The 19,058-nt window shown below is 41.9% G+C and overlaps 1 protein-coding gene across 1 annotated transcript in view; it reads left to right on the top strand.

Annotated features, from left to right (window-relative positions):
* Positions 1-446: 446 nt before the first annotated feature.
* RBM45 (RNA binding motif protein 45) overlaps positions 447-19,058 on the top strand; it is a 38,298-nt gene continuing 19,686 nt past the window's right edge. The window contains exons 1-7 of the mRNA XM_082261953.1: positions 447-806; positions 4,381-4,503; positions 6,463-6,589; positions 8,145-8,267; positions 9,095-9,274; positions 11,500-11,629; positions 14,135-14,234. Coding sequence (XP_082118079.1) covers positions 528-806; positions 4,381-4,503; positions 6,463-6,589; positions 8,145-8,267; positions 9,095-9,274; positions 11,500-11,629; positions 14,135-14,234 — 1,062 coding nt within the window. The 5' untranslated portion in view covers positions 447-527. The remainder of the gene's footprint in view (positions 807-4,380; positions 4,504-6,462; positions 6,590-8,144; positions 8,268-9,094; positions 9,275-11,499; positions 11,630-14,134; positions 14,235-19,058) is intronic.

Here is a 19,058-nt window from a genome sequence, read left to right as displayed (position 1 = left end):
TTTTTACATTTTTTTATTGGGTATGTTTATAGCAGAAAGTATAAATATATATATATATATATATCGACAATTTAAAAAAAAAATATATATATATATTATTTTTTTTAATTGTTGGGCTTTATGTGTTTATAGTGCAAAAACAATAAGACCGCAGAGGTGATCAAATACCCCCCAAAAAAGCTCTATTTGTGGGAAAAAAAGACATCAATTTAATTTGATTACAGACCGCGCAATTGTCAGGTAAAGCCACCGTATAACAAAAAATGGCCTGGTCAGGTAAGGGACAAAACCTTCTGGAGTTGAAAGTAAACCACATCAGGTCAAGCAGGCTTCCTTTTACATCTACTGCATTCTTATCCTCCAGCCGGCAGAGGTCGCTGCGCAAAGAATGAGTTTCGCCAACAAGCTGGGCACACAGAGACCATTATACTCCCACGTCACCGGAAAGGGCGGGTCTTGGCTGCTTGGAGGCCTGTATCTGTGTTTATCTCTCAGTCAGCTGTAATCCGTTCGTTCTCGCCGCCATAATGGAAGACAGCAGCGGTTTCCGTCCCTCAGTTGGCAATCTGGACGACCCTCCTAACAGCCGGGTGTTCCTGGTAGTGAGTCGGTCGGTATCGGAGGATATCATCCGTGATAAGTTCTCGACGTTCGGCGAGATCCAGGACGTGTGGGTGGTGAGGGACAAACAGACAAAGGAGTCTAAAGGCATCGCTTACGTCAAGTACGCCAAGTCGTCCCATGCCTGCCGAGCGATGGAGGAGATGCACGGCCGTCACCTGGGAGACAGCAGCAAGCCCATCAAGGTGAGGGCCGCGTGACGTCATCATCGGCCTGCGCTGTCCACGTGGCTGGGAGTCCCCGGATCTCCTCACAATGGCGGGATCCTGCCAGGCCTGACCACTGCCGTATATTCTCTTGTATCATACTCTGCTCCTTTGGTAGCCTTTATATTTATATATATATTTGTGTGTGTGTGTGTGTGTATATATATATATATATATATATATATATATATATATATATATATATATATATATATATATATATTATAGTAAATGCCCTTTGTTCCATCTTGCCATCACTGTGCATCCATAGTTTCTCACCTACCTTAGAATGTAGTGGGCTCCTCAGCTGCATGCGCTGCATTTACTTCGCTTATGATCAGTGACTAAACCGTCGCAGTGATGGTGAACCTTGGCACCCCAGATCTTTTGAAACTACCATTCCCATGATCACCTACACTGCAGAGTACATGAGCATCATGGGATATGTAGTTTCAAAACACCTGGGGTGCCAAGGCTCTCCATCACTGGAAGTAACTACATGTCCCATCTCCCACTGCGGCAGGCGGCCTGTAATTCTCCAATGGGCTCCGATTGTGCTGATCAGCGCTCTCTGTTGTCTATTCCTCCAGTTTTCAAACTGAAACCCATACAGAGGTAGCGGTGTTCCGTGAGAATTACCTACCCGTGAGAAAAACCTACCCCTCGTCACTTCCGGTTCACGCCACTGTATGTAATGCGGCGGTTACATTAAAATAACTGTGCTGCAATACGAGTCATCTCCTCTCCTGTCCCTGTCACTTCCCTGCTCTCGGCAAGTAAATATAAAAGCGGCGGCGGGTGTATGAAAACATAAATCACAGAGCCGCCAGCCGCTTTTCTATTTACTAGCCCAGATCAGAGAAGTGACAGCAGCGGAGATGACTCATAATGCAGCCCAGCTGTTTTATGTAACCGCGGCGTGGGTAGATTTTATTAACGGTACACCGACATATTTCCATACTAGTGCGCATGCGCACTAGTCAGCTCCTCTGTTGTCCCATTAGGTATCCGGGACTGTGAGCATGCGCACTGCTGCGCTGCTCAGCTGTTCCTGGCCGGAAGTGACGAGGGTAGGTTTTTCTCACGGGGTAGGTAATTCTCACGTTACACCGGCAGCCATCTGGAGGAAGAACATTCAGGAGCCTGGCACTGCACCCGTCACCCACTGATTGTGGGTCTAATGCTTTGCAGGCTTCTGTAGGAATTTTTTTTTTTTAAATAATGCACATTTTTTGCCGGAAAAAGCTTAATTTCCTCTGCTCTGTTCACACCTGGGTGATTTGTATTGTGGGAGGAATCGCCATGGTTCCACAATCGGGGGAAATGTGGGATGGGTTTGTGATGGCATTCTTTCTCAATTGCACGCCAGACGTAGATTGATTTTTAAAAGTTTTAACCGTATGAAAAGTGAAACTCATATATTTTATATAGATGCGTTAGACACACAGTGATATATTTTAAGAATTTTTCTTTTCATTTTGATTATTTCTTACAGCTAGTGAAAACCCAGAATTCAGTATCTCAGAAAATTAGAATATTACAATAAAAAAAAAAGATTTTAATACAGAAATGTTGGCTTACTGAAAAGAATGTACACGTACGGTATAGTATGCACTCAATACTTGGCCGTTGCTCTTTGTGCATGAATTACTGCATCGATGTGGCGTGGCATGTAGGCGATCAGCTTGTGGCACTGTCGAGGTGGTATGGAAGTCCAAATTGCTTTGATAGCAGCCTTCAGCTCGCCTGCATTGTTGGGACTGGTGTCTCATCTTGACAATACCCCAGATTCTCTATGGGGTTTATGTCAGAAGAGTTTGCTGGCCAATCAAGCACAGTGATACCATGATCATCAAACCAGGTATTGATACTTTTGGCAGTGTATGCAGGTGCCAAGTCTTGCTGCAAAAAAAAAACGCATCTCCATAAAGCTGGTCAGCAGAGGGAAGCATGAAGTACTCTAGAATTTTTTGGTAGAGGGCTGCACTCACTTTAAAGTGGAGTTCCACCCTGGTTATACTTTTTTTAATAAAAATACCCCCGGGACAGTCAGGGCTAGTACATTCCACAATGGCTAGCCTCTCATCTGTCCCGGGTTGCACTTACCTTTTAGGAGAAATACTTACCTTGAAAAAGTATTCCCCAGCGCTGGCATCTCAGGTGTGGGCAGCTTGAAGCCAGCGCGATCCTCTTCTGCATCCTCTTCCTTCTTCGGTCCCACGATGCACTGCACTGGCCCCGCCGTCACTTCTGGTGTGCGCACCGGAACTGACGTCGGGGCCGGTGCAGGCACATTGATTCCTGGGAGCGATGACGTTCAGCTCCCAGGAATCAATGCAAAAGCCAGGAAGTGACGAATCGCCGTGGCCGCCGAGGGGAGGAAGAAGGAACTAAGGTAAGTATATTTTCTCTACAAGGTAAGTAAAAAAAAAAATTGCGATTATCCATTTGTTTTTCAGGTGACCTGGAGCGAGAAGATGGAGGTAAGTTTAATTTTAGGGTGGAACTCCACTTTAAACTTGATAAAACAGCGGTCCAACACCAGCAGATGACATGGCTCCCCAAATCCTCACTGACTGTGGGAACTTTGCACCGGACCTCCTGCAACTTGGATTCTGTGCCTCTCCACTCTTCCTCTGGGACCTTGATTTTCTAACAATATTTCACTTTTTGAATTGAATTACTGAAATCACTTTTTCATGATCTTCTTAATTTTAGGCTACGTTCACATCTAGGCGTTGCTATTTGATAAGCGCCTTTCCAGCGTTTGCATTAAGTATATGGGGCAAAAACGCCTGTAATCTGCCCAAAAAGAAGCACATGTACTTTTTTGGAGCATCGGGCGTTTTGCTCAAGGCGTCGGAACGCTCAGATGTGAACAGGGGCCATTGAAATGAATAGGATTTGTCTTGTTGGGGATTTTTTGAGCTGATCCTTAGAGCTGAAAAACGCCCCAAAGTGCCTACATGTGAACGTAGCCTTATGAGATGGTGTGTGTGTGTGTGTGTGTGTGTGTGTGTGTGTAAGATTTTTTTTTTTTTTTTGCACAGGTTCACCTGAATATAGGCAGAGAAAAAAACAAAGGCGTGTAATAGAAAAATATTCACACTGATTATTTATTTTTATTATTACACCATACAGTTAGCATAATCTTATTTTTGCCAATAGTATATTTACATGGGTCATTTGTGTGAAGAAAAGAAAAAAAAATTTAAGTTTATAAAGTATTCTGTAAAAAAGTAAAGGGTTTTCAGAAAGTTTTAGTATCTGGCAGATTATTATTATAGCTCTGATATCCAAATAATTGACTATTAAATGTATATGTAGTGGCTGAAGGTTTTCCTATATGTTGAACATTTTAACCCTAAGTCATGGAAAATGTAAGCAGTTCCAATGTGCATGTAACCACAGTTGACCTGTGCTGGAATCCCGCTATTGTCTGTGGGAACTACCTGTGTGTGTTGGCTCAGGTTTAGTAATTTCTGTGGACAAAGTCTCAATGTTTAGTTTCAAACTTTTCCTTTTTTTTTTTTTTTTATACCCTGTTATGTAGGTGTTTATTGCGCAGTCCCGGGGGTCTTCGAATCACAGAGATGTGGAAGATGAAGAATTAACTAGGATATTTGTGATGATTCCTAAGACCTTCAGTGAAGATGATGTTAAGAACACATTCAAGGTACTCAAATGCTTATAATTGGATCATTTATTACCTCTAGGATGCTTTTATATAGAATCTGATCAGTAATACATGCCCTGCTCTTCATAATATATGAATGTTGTGCATTACCTGATTATACTGAGGTCTGTGTCGATATGCTTTTTGCCCTCCCATACAGGACCATGCAAAATTTGATTGAAGCAGGTTAAATGCGCCTAAAGCCTAAAACCCTAAGCGCCCATTCAGACTGGCGCGACACGACTTGCTGGGGCAACCTCGGCGCGACTTGCAGGGACTTCATATAATTGAAGTCAATGCAAGTCACCTCCAGGTCGCCCCAAAGTAGTACAGGACCCTTTTTCTAAGTCAGAGCGACTTGTGTCGCTCCTATTAGAACGGGTCCTGTACTATTCAATGGCAAGCGACCGACCGCTAGTGTGAATGGACCCTTAAGCTGTTAGCCTGAGAACCTGCCTTGGCCTAATGTCCGTTTTTTTTTTGTTACTTTTATTTATTTTTTCCTGACCAATTGTAATCAGTATTGTGATGCACACAACTCTTTCAATCTGGAGATCACTGTATTTCTTGGTTTAGCACTTTGCTTCCTGCAGCTCCGTGCTCATTGGATGGAGGCGGTGCTGTTGCTTTTATTGTCCAGCAGGTTAAAAGTGGAGGTATGATATAAGAATCTGCATTCCTGAACCAGTAAAAAAAAGTATTGCCTTTCCAGGATGCAAGAGATATGCAAATCACAAGAAGAGATTTAAATATAAATGGCAACATCAAGTAGGGAATAAAAAGGACATACACAATATAGATGCAGGAGGTAAATCCTCACTGCTTATGTAAGGGTGTCAAACCTTGCAGTGAATTTCACAGAATGTTAAACTGAGTTGACTTTCTGACTTGGTGTTACTAAACCCAGATTCTGCATTCACTATATCTGCAGTACACAGAACATGGAAATGCAATTGTTTTAGTAAATATAAATGGATACCTTTTTCTCATCAGCAGTATATAGCAAATTTTGTAACTTGTATCAGTGAGTGCTGGTAGCTTGTAAGAGGAGTTTTCATTTCTCCCATGATTGTCCTATCCAGTTTCAAGACCCTAATTCTGTCTGGACAGTGCTGATTGGCCCTGTGCTGATCACATGTACCCACCCAAGTTAAAAAAAAATAAAAATATTAAGATGTGACATCCCACCCACTGTGTTTTTTTTTTTTTTTTTTTTTTTTTTTGTTACTGGGCTTTCATTTAGGATCTGTATACACACCCACAATGTGTGGTGTTATTACTAGGGATGCACTGATCCGACTTTTTTGGTCCCGATCTTTTGCTTTGTGAAATCGCAGATCCCGAGTCCGATCCGGAAGTACTGTTTTGTGAGCTTATAACAAAATAATCCTTCTGGATCGGTATCGGCAGATACCTTGTAACAATTGTGCATTCAAAATCTAAAATGTCATGGGTTTAGTCTTTAAGAGGTTAAACTTCCCTCCTCTGGCAGATGGAACAAAGAGATACATTGTAATCATTGTGTTTACTTAACTTGGAGGCTTTTTTTTTTTTCTTTGACAGCTGTTCGCTGCTCCCTCACAAGCTATAAAGAGCAAAACCGGATCGGCCCGTGGACATCGGGTCCGCCGGGCACACGTGCGGGGTCCTTGACTGAGCGGGAGCGCGCCTACGGCGGCGCTCGCTCCCTAGAGCCTCACAGGCTAGCGACGTAGTCCTATGTCACTTTGCCTGTGAGGGGCTGACCGCTGCAGTAAAAAATCGTGCGGCGTTTGGCAAGTGGTTAAGTCTTTGGAATGGTAGCACTCGGATGTGCAGCCCAGCGCTAGATTTGTACAGGCCACAGCCATCTGAAGTTGGGGGGGGGGGGGGGGGGGACACACTTTCAGATTTTAGAATTAAACATTTATTTTAACTTGACAAAGTCGTGACCTTTTTATTTCATTAATCTTTTACCAGGAGTATGGGCCAATTGAGTATTGTTCCATTATCAAAAATAAAAGCACGGGTGAAAGTAAAGGACTGGGATATGTGCGGTTCCTGAAACCTTCCCAGGCTGCCTTGGCAATAGAAAACTGTGACCGAAGTAAGTGTTTTGTGTGCGTGTGTGTGTTTTTTTTTTTTTCTTCTCACCCCCCCCATATTTTGCTTTTCTGTTGTGAATAATTTCATTTTCTAGCTTTTAGTTTCATGTAAAGATTAATTGCATATAAAACAGATAACCGCTTTATGAGCTATAGAGAAATGAAAGGACACTGAAATCTTAGCACACGAGGAAAACAGTCAGCCAATGTTGCTACGAGGACAAGCCACAAGCAATTTGATGCTGGAGACGGGAGTTTAATATTGAGCAAAAAAGACGAATAACCGTGGATAAAAATATTTCAAGAGAAACTAGTAATTTGACTTCCTGTTGGGTTCACTTAAAGCAGAAGTATGGCCAAAGCTTTTATGCCCATACTTCTCCTACGGATCACAGGAGTGCAGTTGTTCTGCATTCCTGTGACCCTTTTCAGCTGACAGTGGGCTAAAGTCCATTGTCAGCTGATGCCATTTAGCCGGTCTACGCTCGGGGAAAAATCCCAACTATATACAGTAAACCCCCCTCCATTGCGGGGGTTACGTTCCGGACCCAGCCGCGAAAAGTGAAATTCCGCGAAATAGAAAAACCCTATTAAAATGCATTGTAGGCATGATTTTTTTACTGTCACTGTACGTGTAGAAGCATTTTAAGGTCTTTAAACACACTTTTAAAACAATAGAAACTCATTTAAACACAAAAGATACTTAGAGACAGAGCAAGAGATATGAAAAACACAAAAATCTTTCATTTTTAATGATTTATATAGTAAAATAACATTACAAAAACCGCGAATTACCGGGACCGCAAAAACTGAACCGCAATGTAGCGGGGGATTACTGTAGTCGGTATCTGCCCAAAAGCCTGGACCAGCACCTGGCCCGGTCTCTCAGTGATTCCTGAAGAGCCAGCCTATTTCCCTCCCTCCACAGCCCAGCACTCCAGTGACTGCTGGAGGGAAGAGCAGAGAGCCAGAGACTGACAGTCCAGGTTTCTATTCAGAGTGGAGGGGAGAACTGAGCGATCATCAGTGTTTGATTTTTTTTTTTTTTTGTTTTTTCTATTATCTACAAGAATATTTACCTATGTTACAGTATTGAGTAAGTGTGCTTTTTCAGCAAAGCTGTACATTTTATCAAAATAACATTTTTGAGCTCCAAAAGTGACTTTTTCTTTGCTGAAATGTCATCAGTCTGCTACATAAAAGATAAACATTTTCTTGTCTACTCTTCACCAGCGATCACGCTGCAGCATTAGAACTGCAGACAGTCAGAAGGTGAAAGTTGTTTTGGAGCGAAAAGTAGATAATGTCATTTCTGATCAACAGGTGGAAGGTTTAAAAATGTTTCATTGGCTATCCTAAATTTCCTTATTTTTTTTTTTTATTCAATTAAAATGCAAGATATTTGTATTTGCTTGTACACATTTATGCTTTTTGGCCAAAATATCTGGGTTGAAATTTACTGAATGTTTTTTTTTTTTTTTGTGTTTGAAATTTACTCCCACATACTACTGCTCATAAAGCTTTGTTTTCTTTTTTTTTTTTCTCATTGCTTTGCAGATTATAAGGCTATTCTGGCAGAACCTAAAAACAAAGGTGGAGCATCAGATACTCCAGATTACCACAGTGTTTCTCGTCACCCAGAACCACTGCTTGAAACAGCCGCACCCTTATATCCTTATGGTCAGTTTGGTTAAGTTTCTGCACTTTTTGTTTTGACTTGTGGTGTGTGTGTGGTGTTTTTTCCTTCTTACGTATGTGTCAAACCTCCTGGTGCCCGACAATGCCCGGCCTTATGTGGCGAGAGTATGCAGCTAGTTGCTGGAGGATGAAGAAAGTGATACTACTGAATGGCCCCCACACTCTCCCGACCTAATACCAATAGAACACCTCTGGGACATTGTTTCGGTCCATCCGACGCCGCCAGGTTGCACCTCAGTCTGTTTATGTGCTCCGTGATGCCCTGGTCCAGAGCTGGGAGGAAATACCACAGGACACCATCTATCATCTCATTACCCTGTTTCCCTGAAAAAAAGACAGTGTCTTATATTAATTTTTGCTCCCAAAGATCTTCTAGGTCTTATTTTCAGGGGATGTCTTATTTTTCCATGAAGAAAAATACGGTACACATTTATTCACCAAAAACAAAAGGAAATGTATTACCTGTATACGGTACGGTGGTAGTTGTCATCAAACCAGCAAATTAGATCCTCCTGTGACATTTTGATTCCCCCCCCCCCCCCCCCCTTCTGATCCTCCTGTGTCATTTTAAGTAATCCCACTCCCCCCACCCCTGTGCCAGTGGACAACTTCACCAGACATCCATCCCTTTATCAGACATTTCCCCCCTACCACAGTCACCCCTGCGTGTCCACACAATGTATAAAGTTTAGCAAAATGAACTAACCCTATCATTTTTATTTACCAGTAAACACACATTATACATATTATACTTTTATGTTGCTAGATGTGTAATGAACTGTATTTTTTTTCCCTTTTTTGTTTTTAAGATCAGTACGATTATACAGCTTATGATAAATGTGGAGATTCTAGAAACCAGGAATCTGTGTCTAAACGTCTCACTGTTGTATCCCGGGTGCCACTTCTTCAGGAGCAGCTATACAGCTTGTTTGACCTTATTCCAGGACTGGAGTTTTGTGAGGCTCAGAGGGATCTCTACAGTACTTACTGTAAGATTTTATTTTATTTTTTTTTTTAAATAATGACGCGTGAGACTTATGAAATGGAAATTCTAGCATCATTAGGGTGAAAGATGCTGTCTTGCATTCGTCACTTTTGTTTGTCACACCAAGACTGCACTCTGGAACCTATTCCTGCACTATGGGAAAGCGGTGGGCTTGTCTGTCAGCTAGGGGACAATGTCTGTGCAGGGCTGGCTATCATCACAGGAAGCCGTGCAGACCTGATTGAAAAGTTAGCAGATACTCTCCTATTGAGGGCTGAGATTATCAGTTTGTGGAAGGCAGAAATTGCAGTCATTATTTCGTATCGCTTCCCTAGTAGCGCAGAGTTCGGCCTAGGAGCCATTCCTGACATGTATGCACTTTGCTCTTTCCTTGGGAGGCAGGTGGTTGACAGTTCCACAATTACTCTCTAAGTGTATACAAGTAAAATGTTGGCTATGAGAAATCTAATCAACTTTTTAACCACTTTACCACCGGAGGATTTTGCTGTCTTACGTCTGGGCCACTTTTTGCGATTCGGCACTGTGCGACTTTAACTGACAATTGCGCGGTCGTGTGACGCCGTACCCAAACAAAATTTACGTCCTTTTTTTTTTTTTTTCCCACAAACCGATTTCTTTTGGTGGCATTTGATCACCTCTGCGCTTTTTATTTTTTGCGATATTCATAAAAATATGCGAAAATTTTGAAAAAATAACTATTTTTTTTTCTACTTTGACAGTTAAAAAATATCCAATATATTAAATTTTTGTCATATATTTAGGTCAAAATGTATTTAGCTACATGTCTTTGACAAAAAAATTCTCAATGAGCGTATTTTTAACTGCTTTATGACCGCAAGGTTTTACCCCATTCCTGACCAGGCCATATTTTGCGATTCGGCACTGCGTTACTTTAACGGACAATTGCGCAGTCGTGCGATGCTGTACCCAAATTACAAACAGAGCTTTCTTTTGGTGGTATTTGATCACCTGTGCGATTTTTTTTTTTTTTTTTTTTTTTTTTTTACTTTTTGCGCTATAAACAAAAAAAGAGCGACAATTTTGAAAAAATAACTATTTTTCAATTTTTTTTTTTAATATGAAATCCACCCCCCCCTCCCCCCAAAAAATGTAAAAATCTAAATTTTTTTTTATCATTTTAGGCCAATTTTTCTGCTACATATTTTTGGTAAAAAAAATCACAATAAGCATATTTTGATTGGTTTGCGCAAAAGTTATTGCGTTTACTTACTAAGGGAAAGATTTCTGTCATTTTTGTTTTTTTTTGGCGGTAATGGCGGCGATCTGCGTTTTTTTTTTTTTTTTTTGCGGGACTCCGACATTACGGTGGACAGATCGGTCCCTTGACTGACATTTTTTACACTTTTGGGGGTACCAGTGACATTACTGCAGTAGTGCTATAAATATGCACTGTTACTGTAAAAATGGCGGGGAAGGGGTTAATGTTGGAGAGGGAGGGGTTAATGTATGCCTGGTGCTTACTAACGTGTGTGGGGGAGGTGACTGAGTGACACAGGGACAGATCGCAGGTTCAGCTATGCTGAACCCTGCAATCTGATGCTGCCTGTCACTTAGGAAATCCGCCCGCTTTGTTTACACAAGCGGGCGGATTTCCACACTCGATCCCGACGATTGGGGAAGAGCAGCAGTGATCACCGCCGCTCCTCCCCTGGCCATACTCCCGCTGTAACTGTATACAGCGGGAGCGAACCTCCGGCGGCGCCGAGAGAGGGGATTGTCTGGTGACGTAGGTCTACGTCGCCAGACAATAACGAGCCACTTTGCCGCAGTACAGTCAACATGACTGGTCGGCAAGTGGTTAAAGGCTTAGTACACCTTTTTTTTTTAATAAATGCTCCAATTTTTGCAGGGAAAAATATGAATTTTTTTTTTTTTCCTCAATTGCCTGTCTGAGCATTGCACCCACGATCAGTAGATTGTGGGTGAATGTCAGGCTCTGGCACGCTCTTCCTCCAGTTTTCTTGGCCTGTATCTTCCATACCCGCTATCAGTTCCAAAGCTTGCATGAAGTGTCAATAAACTATGAGGGGCGCGCATCAGCTCTCAAAGTTCATTGAACTACAAGCTATCTGCCATAGTGACAGACAGGACTTGTAGAGTCTCCATTCAGATTCCTGTGAATGGGGGATAGGTCTGTACTGGATTGTTGTGATTTACTAATTTTATGTTTTTCTTCCTTTTTGGCAGCCCATGCTGTGGTTCAATACCAAAATATTTCATCTGCTATTTATGCCAAATACAAGCTACATGGCTTTGAGTACCCACCTGGAAATCGTCTTGGTGTCACATACTTAAATGATGGTGGCGATGGCACTGAGTGAGTATGCAGTATGCTATCGCAAGCAGGCCTTTATCTGGTCTCTGATGTAATTGTCAATCTAGGAACTCTTAAGCAATTTTATTGAGCGCATGTAATCTGGTTTGAGGAAGACTTGCCTTTATTGTAGGGCCTTCTCTTCCACAGTTTGTCAGGCATAGTGAAATGTATATAGCATTCAATTGCTACTCTAAGGGCCCATTCACACACTTATACTTTGTGCTAACCCAGGTGTATAACGGCAACATGATATCATGCTTTATAGATAAATTACACATTTTGATTATTGCATTGTCCAGCTCATGCCAATGTAAGTACACGTTTTTCCTGTAGAAAGCAGAGAATTAGTAATAGTAGTTGCCAAGATTACAGTGGTCGCTGCAGTCTTCCACGTCATGTGCCCTGTTTCCTGGGTGGCAACATCATGATCTCAACCTTGTCCAATTGGAGATCTTCTTGTACTTAAAAAAAAAAAAAAAAAAAAACGGGGGGGGGGGGGGGGATTATATGAGGTGTTCTGTGAAAATAGCAGCCGTGCCAAGCAAGCAACCCTCTGTGTTCACTATTCCGTAGGGCAGCTGCTGGCACAGGACCCAGAAAACCATGGCAATCACTGTAGTTGCAGCCACTACTACAGTAATTCTTTGCTTTTACAGGGATCACACAAGTATAGGGATATGAATATGTACATTGGTCTGTGCTGGACAAATGTAGCTATGCAATAAAAACTATATATGGAGTTCACAGCTTTAAAAGAATTGTAAAGGCAGAAAAGGTTTGTTTTTTTTTTTTTTTTTTTTTTTTTTTTTTTTTTTTTTTTTTTTGTGCCTGGAACCTTTTTAGGCTAGCAGCATTGTATTGTGCATCAAAACCTTTAGAGCTCACAATTTGGCAAGGCCATGAAAGAAGGACACGGCATGCCAGAGTCATGATAGTAAATCTGTAACCTTTGCATTCCATCAAATTGGCTTATAGTTTACACTGTTTTCAGACAATATTCACTAGTGAGGCACCAAAATTATTGGGCGAAAATAGGGTTTTCCGAGTTGTGCCGAAAAGCAAAAAAAGGTGCTGAAAATGCTTGTGATTTTACCATGCTTATGGTGTGTTTTTCATAGGTCATGTGACTCAAAAAATGCATAAAAAAACACAACACGGGTGCACTTTTGCTGTGTTTTCGGTGCATTTATGTCTCTCTTATATACACCCCACTCATTTTTGTAAATATTTTATTATACCTTATATGCCAACACTGAAGAAATTACACGGTGCTACAATGTAAAGTAGTGAGTGTACAGCTTGTATAACAGTGTAAATTTGCTGTCCCCTCAAAAATAACTGAGCACACAGAAATAGATGTATGAGCGCTGCCAGCATTGCTGCAGAGGTTGAAGGTTGGGGGGGGTCCGCCTGTCAGTGCTCAGACCATATTCTGCATCAGTGGTCTGCATGGTTGTAGTCTCAGAAGGAAGCCTCTTCTAAAGATGATGCACAAGAGAGCCAGCAAACAGTTTGCTGAAGACAAGCAGACTACTGTAACCATGTCCTGTGGTCTGATGAGATCAAGATAAACTTTTTTGTTTAGATGGTGTTGAGCATGTGTGGTGGCAACCAGGTGAGGAGTACAAAGACAAGTGTGTCTTGCCTACAGTCAAGCATGGTGGTGGGAGTGCCATGGTCTGGGGCTGCATGAATGCCAACATGTACTAGGACATTCTGAACCAGACCGTGATCCCACCCCCTCCCTTAAGAGACTGGGCCGTAGGGCAGTATTCCAACATAACGACCCCAAACACACCTCCAAGACGACCACTGGCTTGTAAAGAAGCTGAGGGTAAAGGTGATGGACTGGCCAAGCATGTCTCCAGACCTAAACCCTATTGAGAGCATCTGAGGGGCATCCTCAAATGGAAGGTGGAGGAGTGCAAGGTCTTCAACATCCACCAGCTCCGTGATGTCGTCATGGAGGAGTGGAAGAGGACTCCAGTAGCAACTGGTGAACTCCATGCCAAAGAGGGTTAAGGCAGTGCTGGAAAATAGTGGCCACACAAAATATTGTCACTTTGGGCCCAATTTGGACGTTTTCGCTTGGGGGTGTACTCACTTTTGTTGCCAGCGTTTTAGACATTAATGGCTGTGTGTTATTTTGAGGGGACAGCAAATTTACACCGTTATACAAGCTGTACACTCACTACTTTTGTAGCAAAGTCTCATTTCTTCAGTGTTGGCATATAAGATATAAAAAAAATATTTACAAAAATGTGTGGGGTGTACTCACTTTTGTGGGATACTGTGTGTGTGTGTGTGTGTATGTATGTATGTATGTATGTAGATAGATAGATATGTCTCCCTCTCCCCCCATGTCTTGCTGCGTGTTTGCATACATGTGATGGTCTCAATAACAAAACTAAAAGCTAAAGGTCAAGTGCATTCTATGATAGTTTGGGTAATGTCATACAGGAGACGATGTTTAACATAATTGCATATGTTTTCTTCACTCTGTAGTCTGCTTAGAAAAATGGCCTCTCAGATGGTGGCTGCCCAGGTAAATTCAATGGTATGGGGATCCCAAGTTCAACAGCAATTCCCAGCAGCAGCCTCCTCGGTAAGTAATTTTCATGCTCCTCCTGTATTGTGATACAATAATGGGATGCTGTGCTACCTAATTGTAATAAGGCTGAACTCTAGGCAGATATGACAAAAATTGAATGCAGAACAGTAACAAATAAAGCAAAACTCCAGTCAAAAATAAGCAGAAAAAAAAAGGCAGTTTCAGAGATAAAATAACAAAACCAGCTTTTGCTGCAATAGCCGGCAACTGGACATTGAAAGGAGAAGCAGCACAGAGGTGAATTTATCTGTCATTCTTTTTCCTATTTTCAACATGTTTCCTTTAGTACATGAATTGATTAGCTCTTTGCACTGCTTCTTCCTCTCACTCTCCAGCCCTGCTATACAGGAAGTGCAAGAAGTTGATGCCAGGTCTATTTCAGGTACTTGCATTTATAAGATCTTAAACTTATGCAGGGCAATAGGAAAGCAATATTTTAAAGTTGGCTTACTGCTTAGCCTTTTCTTCTACTTTAATAATGTATTTAAAAAAATCAATAAATAAACTCTATGTGGTCACTTGACTGATGAGCTCCGGCTCTTTTCTTTGCGGCTGGTAGGTGCAAATGTTCTTCCCCTGCTGACAATCATTAGAGCTATGGACACTGGTGGGTGACATTGTTGCTGTATGCAATTCAGCCTCCTTCAGGACTGCACTCGTACACAGATGACCTGGAGCTTTGCAGTCACATGACCGCATGGAAAAACCCTAAAAATGTGTGCAGGATAGTGAGAACCAGTGGGGAGGCAACATGATGGATTCTTTAGTCTGTCTCCTTCAAAGATTACAGAGCTGCATTAAATCTTATAATCCATCATTAAATTAGTATTTTAAATGCAAGTGCTGTAAGTACCTGAATTTTTAAAGTGGATCATCATTGCATCTGAGCACCACAAACCAAAAACACAATTTTTTAGTTTTTTTAATATTTAAAGCAAACCCACCCATCTATGTTTCTATGCTTTATTTTGTTGGGAAATCACTTTGAAAACCCCCCCCCCTAGCATTCCAGTCCATGGCCATCTTGAAGGGCAAATTATTAATGTAGCATTTACTTCCTGGAATCCATCTGCTGCGTGCATGCAGCATAATGTGCTCAGCTGAGAAAACCCCTCCCCTCCTGAAGACTCCTGCGATGTATGACATCAGTTGGGAAGGGCGAGGCAGATGTTATCAGACTCTTACCCTGTGCTCACCAATTGTAAATGGTGTCCATAGAACTCTGAATGGACTCAACGGCTACCATGTGGTAAACTTGCTAGCAGTTTATTACGGTCTCTGCTAGCTTACCTCCTTAGTCCCTTCCCTCTTAACTTTTTTTATGTTGCTTCTGAGGGAAGAGCAACCCAAAATACTGTCAAGTGTCACTTGAGTGACCGTTCGGAAGTCTGCTGGCGTTGCTGATAACAAATCCAAGATGGCGATGCCCAGCAGCAGTCTTAGTTTTGAATATCTACGTAAGGGAAGAATTTACAGATAAATACCACTCATACAATGTAAAATACACACATATTCTTAGGAAAATTGTTATTGAAATGAATGGGAAGAGACATCTCTGCATACATGCATAGGTGTAAATGGTCCTTATTGATAGGATTTAGGCCTAGTTCACACCGGCTTACTTGAGCATAAGCTTGTGTAAGGGCTCTGTTTGCCCGCACAGGTGTTCCGTGCGCCCCTATGCAGGTAGTCCTGTTCATGTCAGTTGGGACACAGTGGCTTCACAGACACAGTTTGCAACTCCTAAATTTGACAAGCATATGAGTACGGGTCCCTGGACACAAAGTGGAAGTTCAGGGACCCACACTCGCATGCTTGTCAAATTTGGTGGTTGTGTCCCAATTGACATTAATGGGACTCTACTTATTTTAGTAAAGTTTCTGTATTTTATATTCTGCTGCCCCTCTTCCTTTTTTATATTCTATTAAGTGGGTGCAGTTTGATTTCTTTTATCAGTGTCTGGAAGAGTCTCCATTTTTAGTTTCATGGTATAGATCTTTATTTCCCCTGGCACTGAGGTTCATAGTTTATATCTTGCTGGTTTAGGCATTTCATTTAATGTTCCTAGGCTTCTCTAGCTCATTGTAAGGTTGTCATGGCAACAGCGCTTCATGACTCATCATGAAGACTATTCCATGTTGTGTCCAGCTCAAGGTTGATGTTGCTGTTCTATTTAATGTCACGTCTTGCTGGCATTTGCTCTTTATTTTTTTCTAACTGACTGTAAAAGGCATTCAAGGCTGAAATAAACCTCCTACACAAGGAGCGCAGAGATGAGCAAATTGATCCACGAATCAAGTCCTTTCTGATGCAAACGCATTCATTGGGTCTGAGACTAAACAAAGTTTATGGCTTCATTCATATTCATCACATTGAAGGAAGAAGTAGGGCTTTTTTAATTCAGTTTTGTATGCGTTTTCTGCATCACCACGTTTACATTGGTTACCATCACCTGTCCTCTTTTTTTTTTTTTTTTTTTTTTCTGATCAAAAATCCTTTCAGGTAAATGCACCAAAGGATGTTGCTACACCACTTGCTAACATTCCTATTTTGATCTACTGCACAAATGAATAGACTCTCCTAACAGTGCACATTAATTTGCAACATATTCAAGTAGAACTATAAGCAAAACTTCTTCAGTTCTGCTCTGTCTCCTGTGTCCCCCCCCCCCTCTCCCTGCCTGTCTGCTGTGTCAGCACCTACCCCATGCACTCCTGCTGCTCTCATATTTATTATAAAATAATCACATCCACTCTGTAATATAACATTAAGTGCTTCTGTGCCTGTCTTATAGAAATAATATGCCGATCTGTACCTATATCCGAGCGGCTCCCAGTGATCATGTGATCACTCAGCTTGTGCTCTCTCTCTGGCTGACGTCCGTGGTAGTGCTCGGGCCCGCCCACTTGAGCTGTCAGCCGTGCAGAGAAGAGAGCCGAGGGATCAGCTGATCTCTGGGAGACGCTCTGATATAGGTACAGATCTGCATATTTTTTTCTATAAGACTGGCACAGGAGCACTTAGTGTTGTATTAGAGTGGATTCGATTTGATTATTTTATAGTAGTGGCTTAACAATCACTTTAACTTTCACTATTTACCACTTGCCGTCAAATCCTATACATGTACGTCATTGGCTTCAAGTGGTTGTACCGGAGTGGTGCCTGCCCCCCTCCCTCCACCGCACGCCTGGGCTCTCCCGTCGCACCGGGAGACCCGAACAAAGCCAGAATTTGCTTTGATCGGGTCTTGGTTGTAGTAACCCAAAAGCAACGCCATTAAACAACTCGGGAGCAAACGGCTCCAGTGTTCAAAAATTGAAAGTATTCAAAAAAACGCTAATTTGATGTTTAAATACTTTCGAGAGTGGGGGGGGACCCAGATCCCTTCATAAAGCACACTTGTCACTGCTTATTACTGTCACAAGGGATGTTTACCTTCCTTGTGACAGCAATAAAAGTGATCAAAAAAATTGAGAGACCATGTAAAAAAAAAAAAAAAAAAAATTTTTAAAGCACCCCATCCCTCCGTGCTCGTGCAGAAGTGAATGCAGCAAGTCGTGCCTGCAGATGTATATACAGTGGATATAAAAAGTCTACACACCCCTGGTAAAATGTCAGGTTTCTGTGATGTAAAAAAAAAAAAAAAAAAGACCTAAGATAAATAATTTCAGAACTTTTTCCACCTTTTTAATGTGACTTATAACCTGTACAACTCAATTGAACCACAAACTGAAATCATTTAGATAGAGGTAAGTAAAAATAAAAATCTAAAATATGGTTGCATAAGTTTGCACACCCTTAAACTAATACTTTGTTGAAGCACATTTTTGATTTTATTATAGCACTCAGTCTTTTTGGGTATGAGTCTATCAGCATGGCACATCTTAGACTGGACAATTTTTGCCCACTCTTTGCAAAAACACTCCAAATCTGTCAGATTGCGAGGACATCTCCTGTGCACAGCCCTCCAGATCACCCCACAGATTTTCAATCGGATTCAGGTCTGGGCACTGGCGGCGCCATTCCAAAACGTATCTTCTGGTGAAGCCATTTCTTGATTTGGATGTATGCTTTGAGTCATTGTCATGCTGAAAGATGAAGTTCCTCTTCATTTTCAGCTTTCTAGCAGAAGCCTGAAGGTTTTGTGCCAATATTACCTGGTATTCAAAACTGTTCATAATTTCCTATACCTTGACTAAGGCTCCTGTTACAGCTGAATCAAAACGGCCCCAAAGGATGCTGCTGCCACCACCATGCTTCACTATGGGTATGGTGTTCTTTTGGTGATGTGCAGTGTTTTGGCCATAATTCCAACAGATAAGTTTAGTGCAAAAAGTTCAACCTTGGTTTCAGCAGACCAGAATAAATTTTTCTCATGCGTTTTGTGGAGACTTCAGATGTGTTTTTGCAAAATTTAGCCAGGCTGGATGTTCGTAAGAAATTTCTTCGGTCTTGCCACTCTTTCCCATAGCCCAGACTTATGAAGAATACGGGAAAATGTTGTCGCATGTACCACACAGCCAGTACTTGCCAGATATTCCTGCAGCTCCTTTAATCTTGCTGTAGGCCTCTTGGCAGCCTCCCTGACCAGTTTTCTTCTTGTCTTTTCATCAATTGTGGAGTGATTTCCACCTCTTCGTAATGTCACTATTGTGCCATATTTTCTCCACTTAAAGCGGAGTTCCACCCAAAAGCGGAGCCCCACTCCTTTTTCCCCTGGGCCAATTAAAAAGCGTGCCATTAAAAAGCGTGCTACGCGCATGCGCAGTAGGGTAACCAGCTGTGAATCCGAAAGGCTTCACTGCCTGGTTCCCTTGC

This window comes from Pelophylax lessonae, assembly GCF_965119305.1.
Source record: "Pelophylax lessonae genome assembly, chromosome: 6".
NCBI classification, from domain to species: Eukaryota; Metazoa; Chordata; class Amphibia; order Anura; family Ranidae; genus Pelophylax; species Pelophylax lessonae.
The sequence above is the reverse complement of the archived record's forward strand: the minus strand, read 5'-3'. Positions and strand labels throughout refer to the sequence as shown.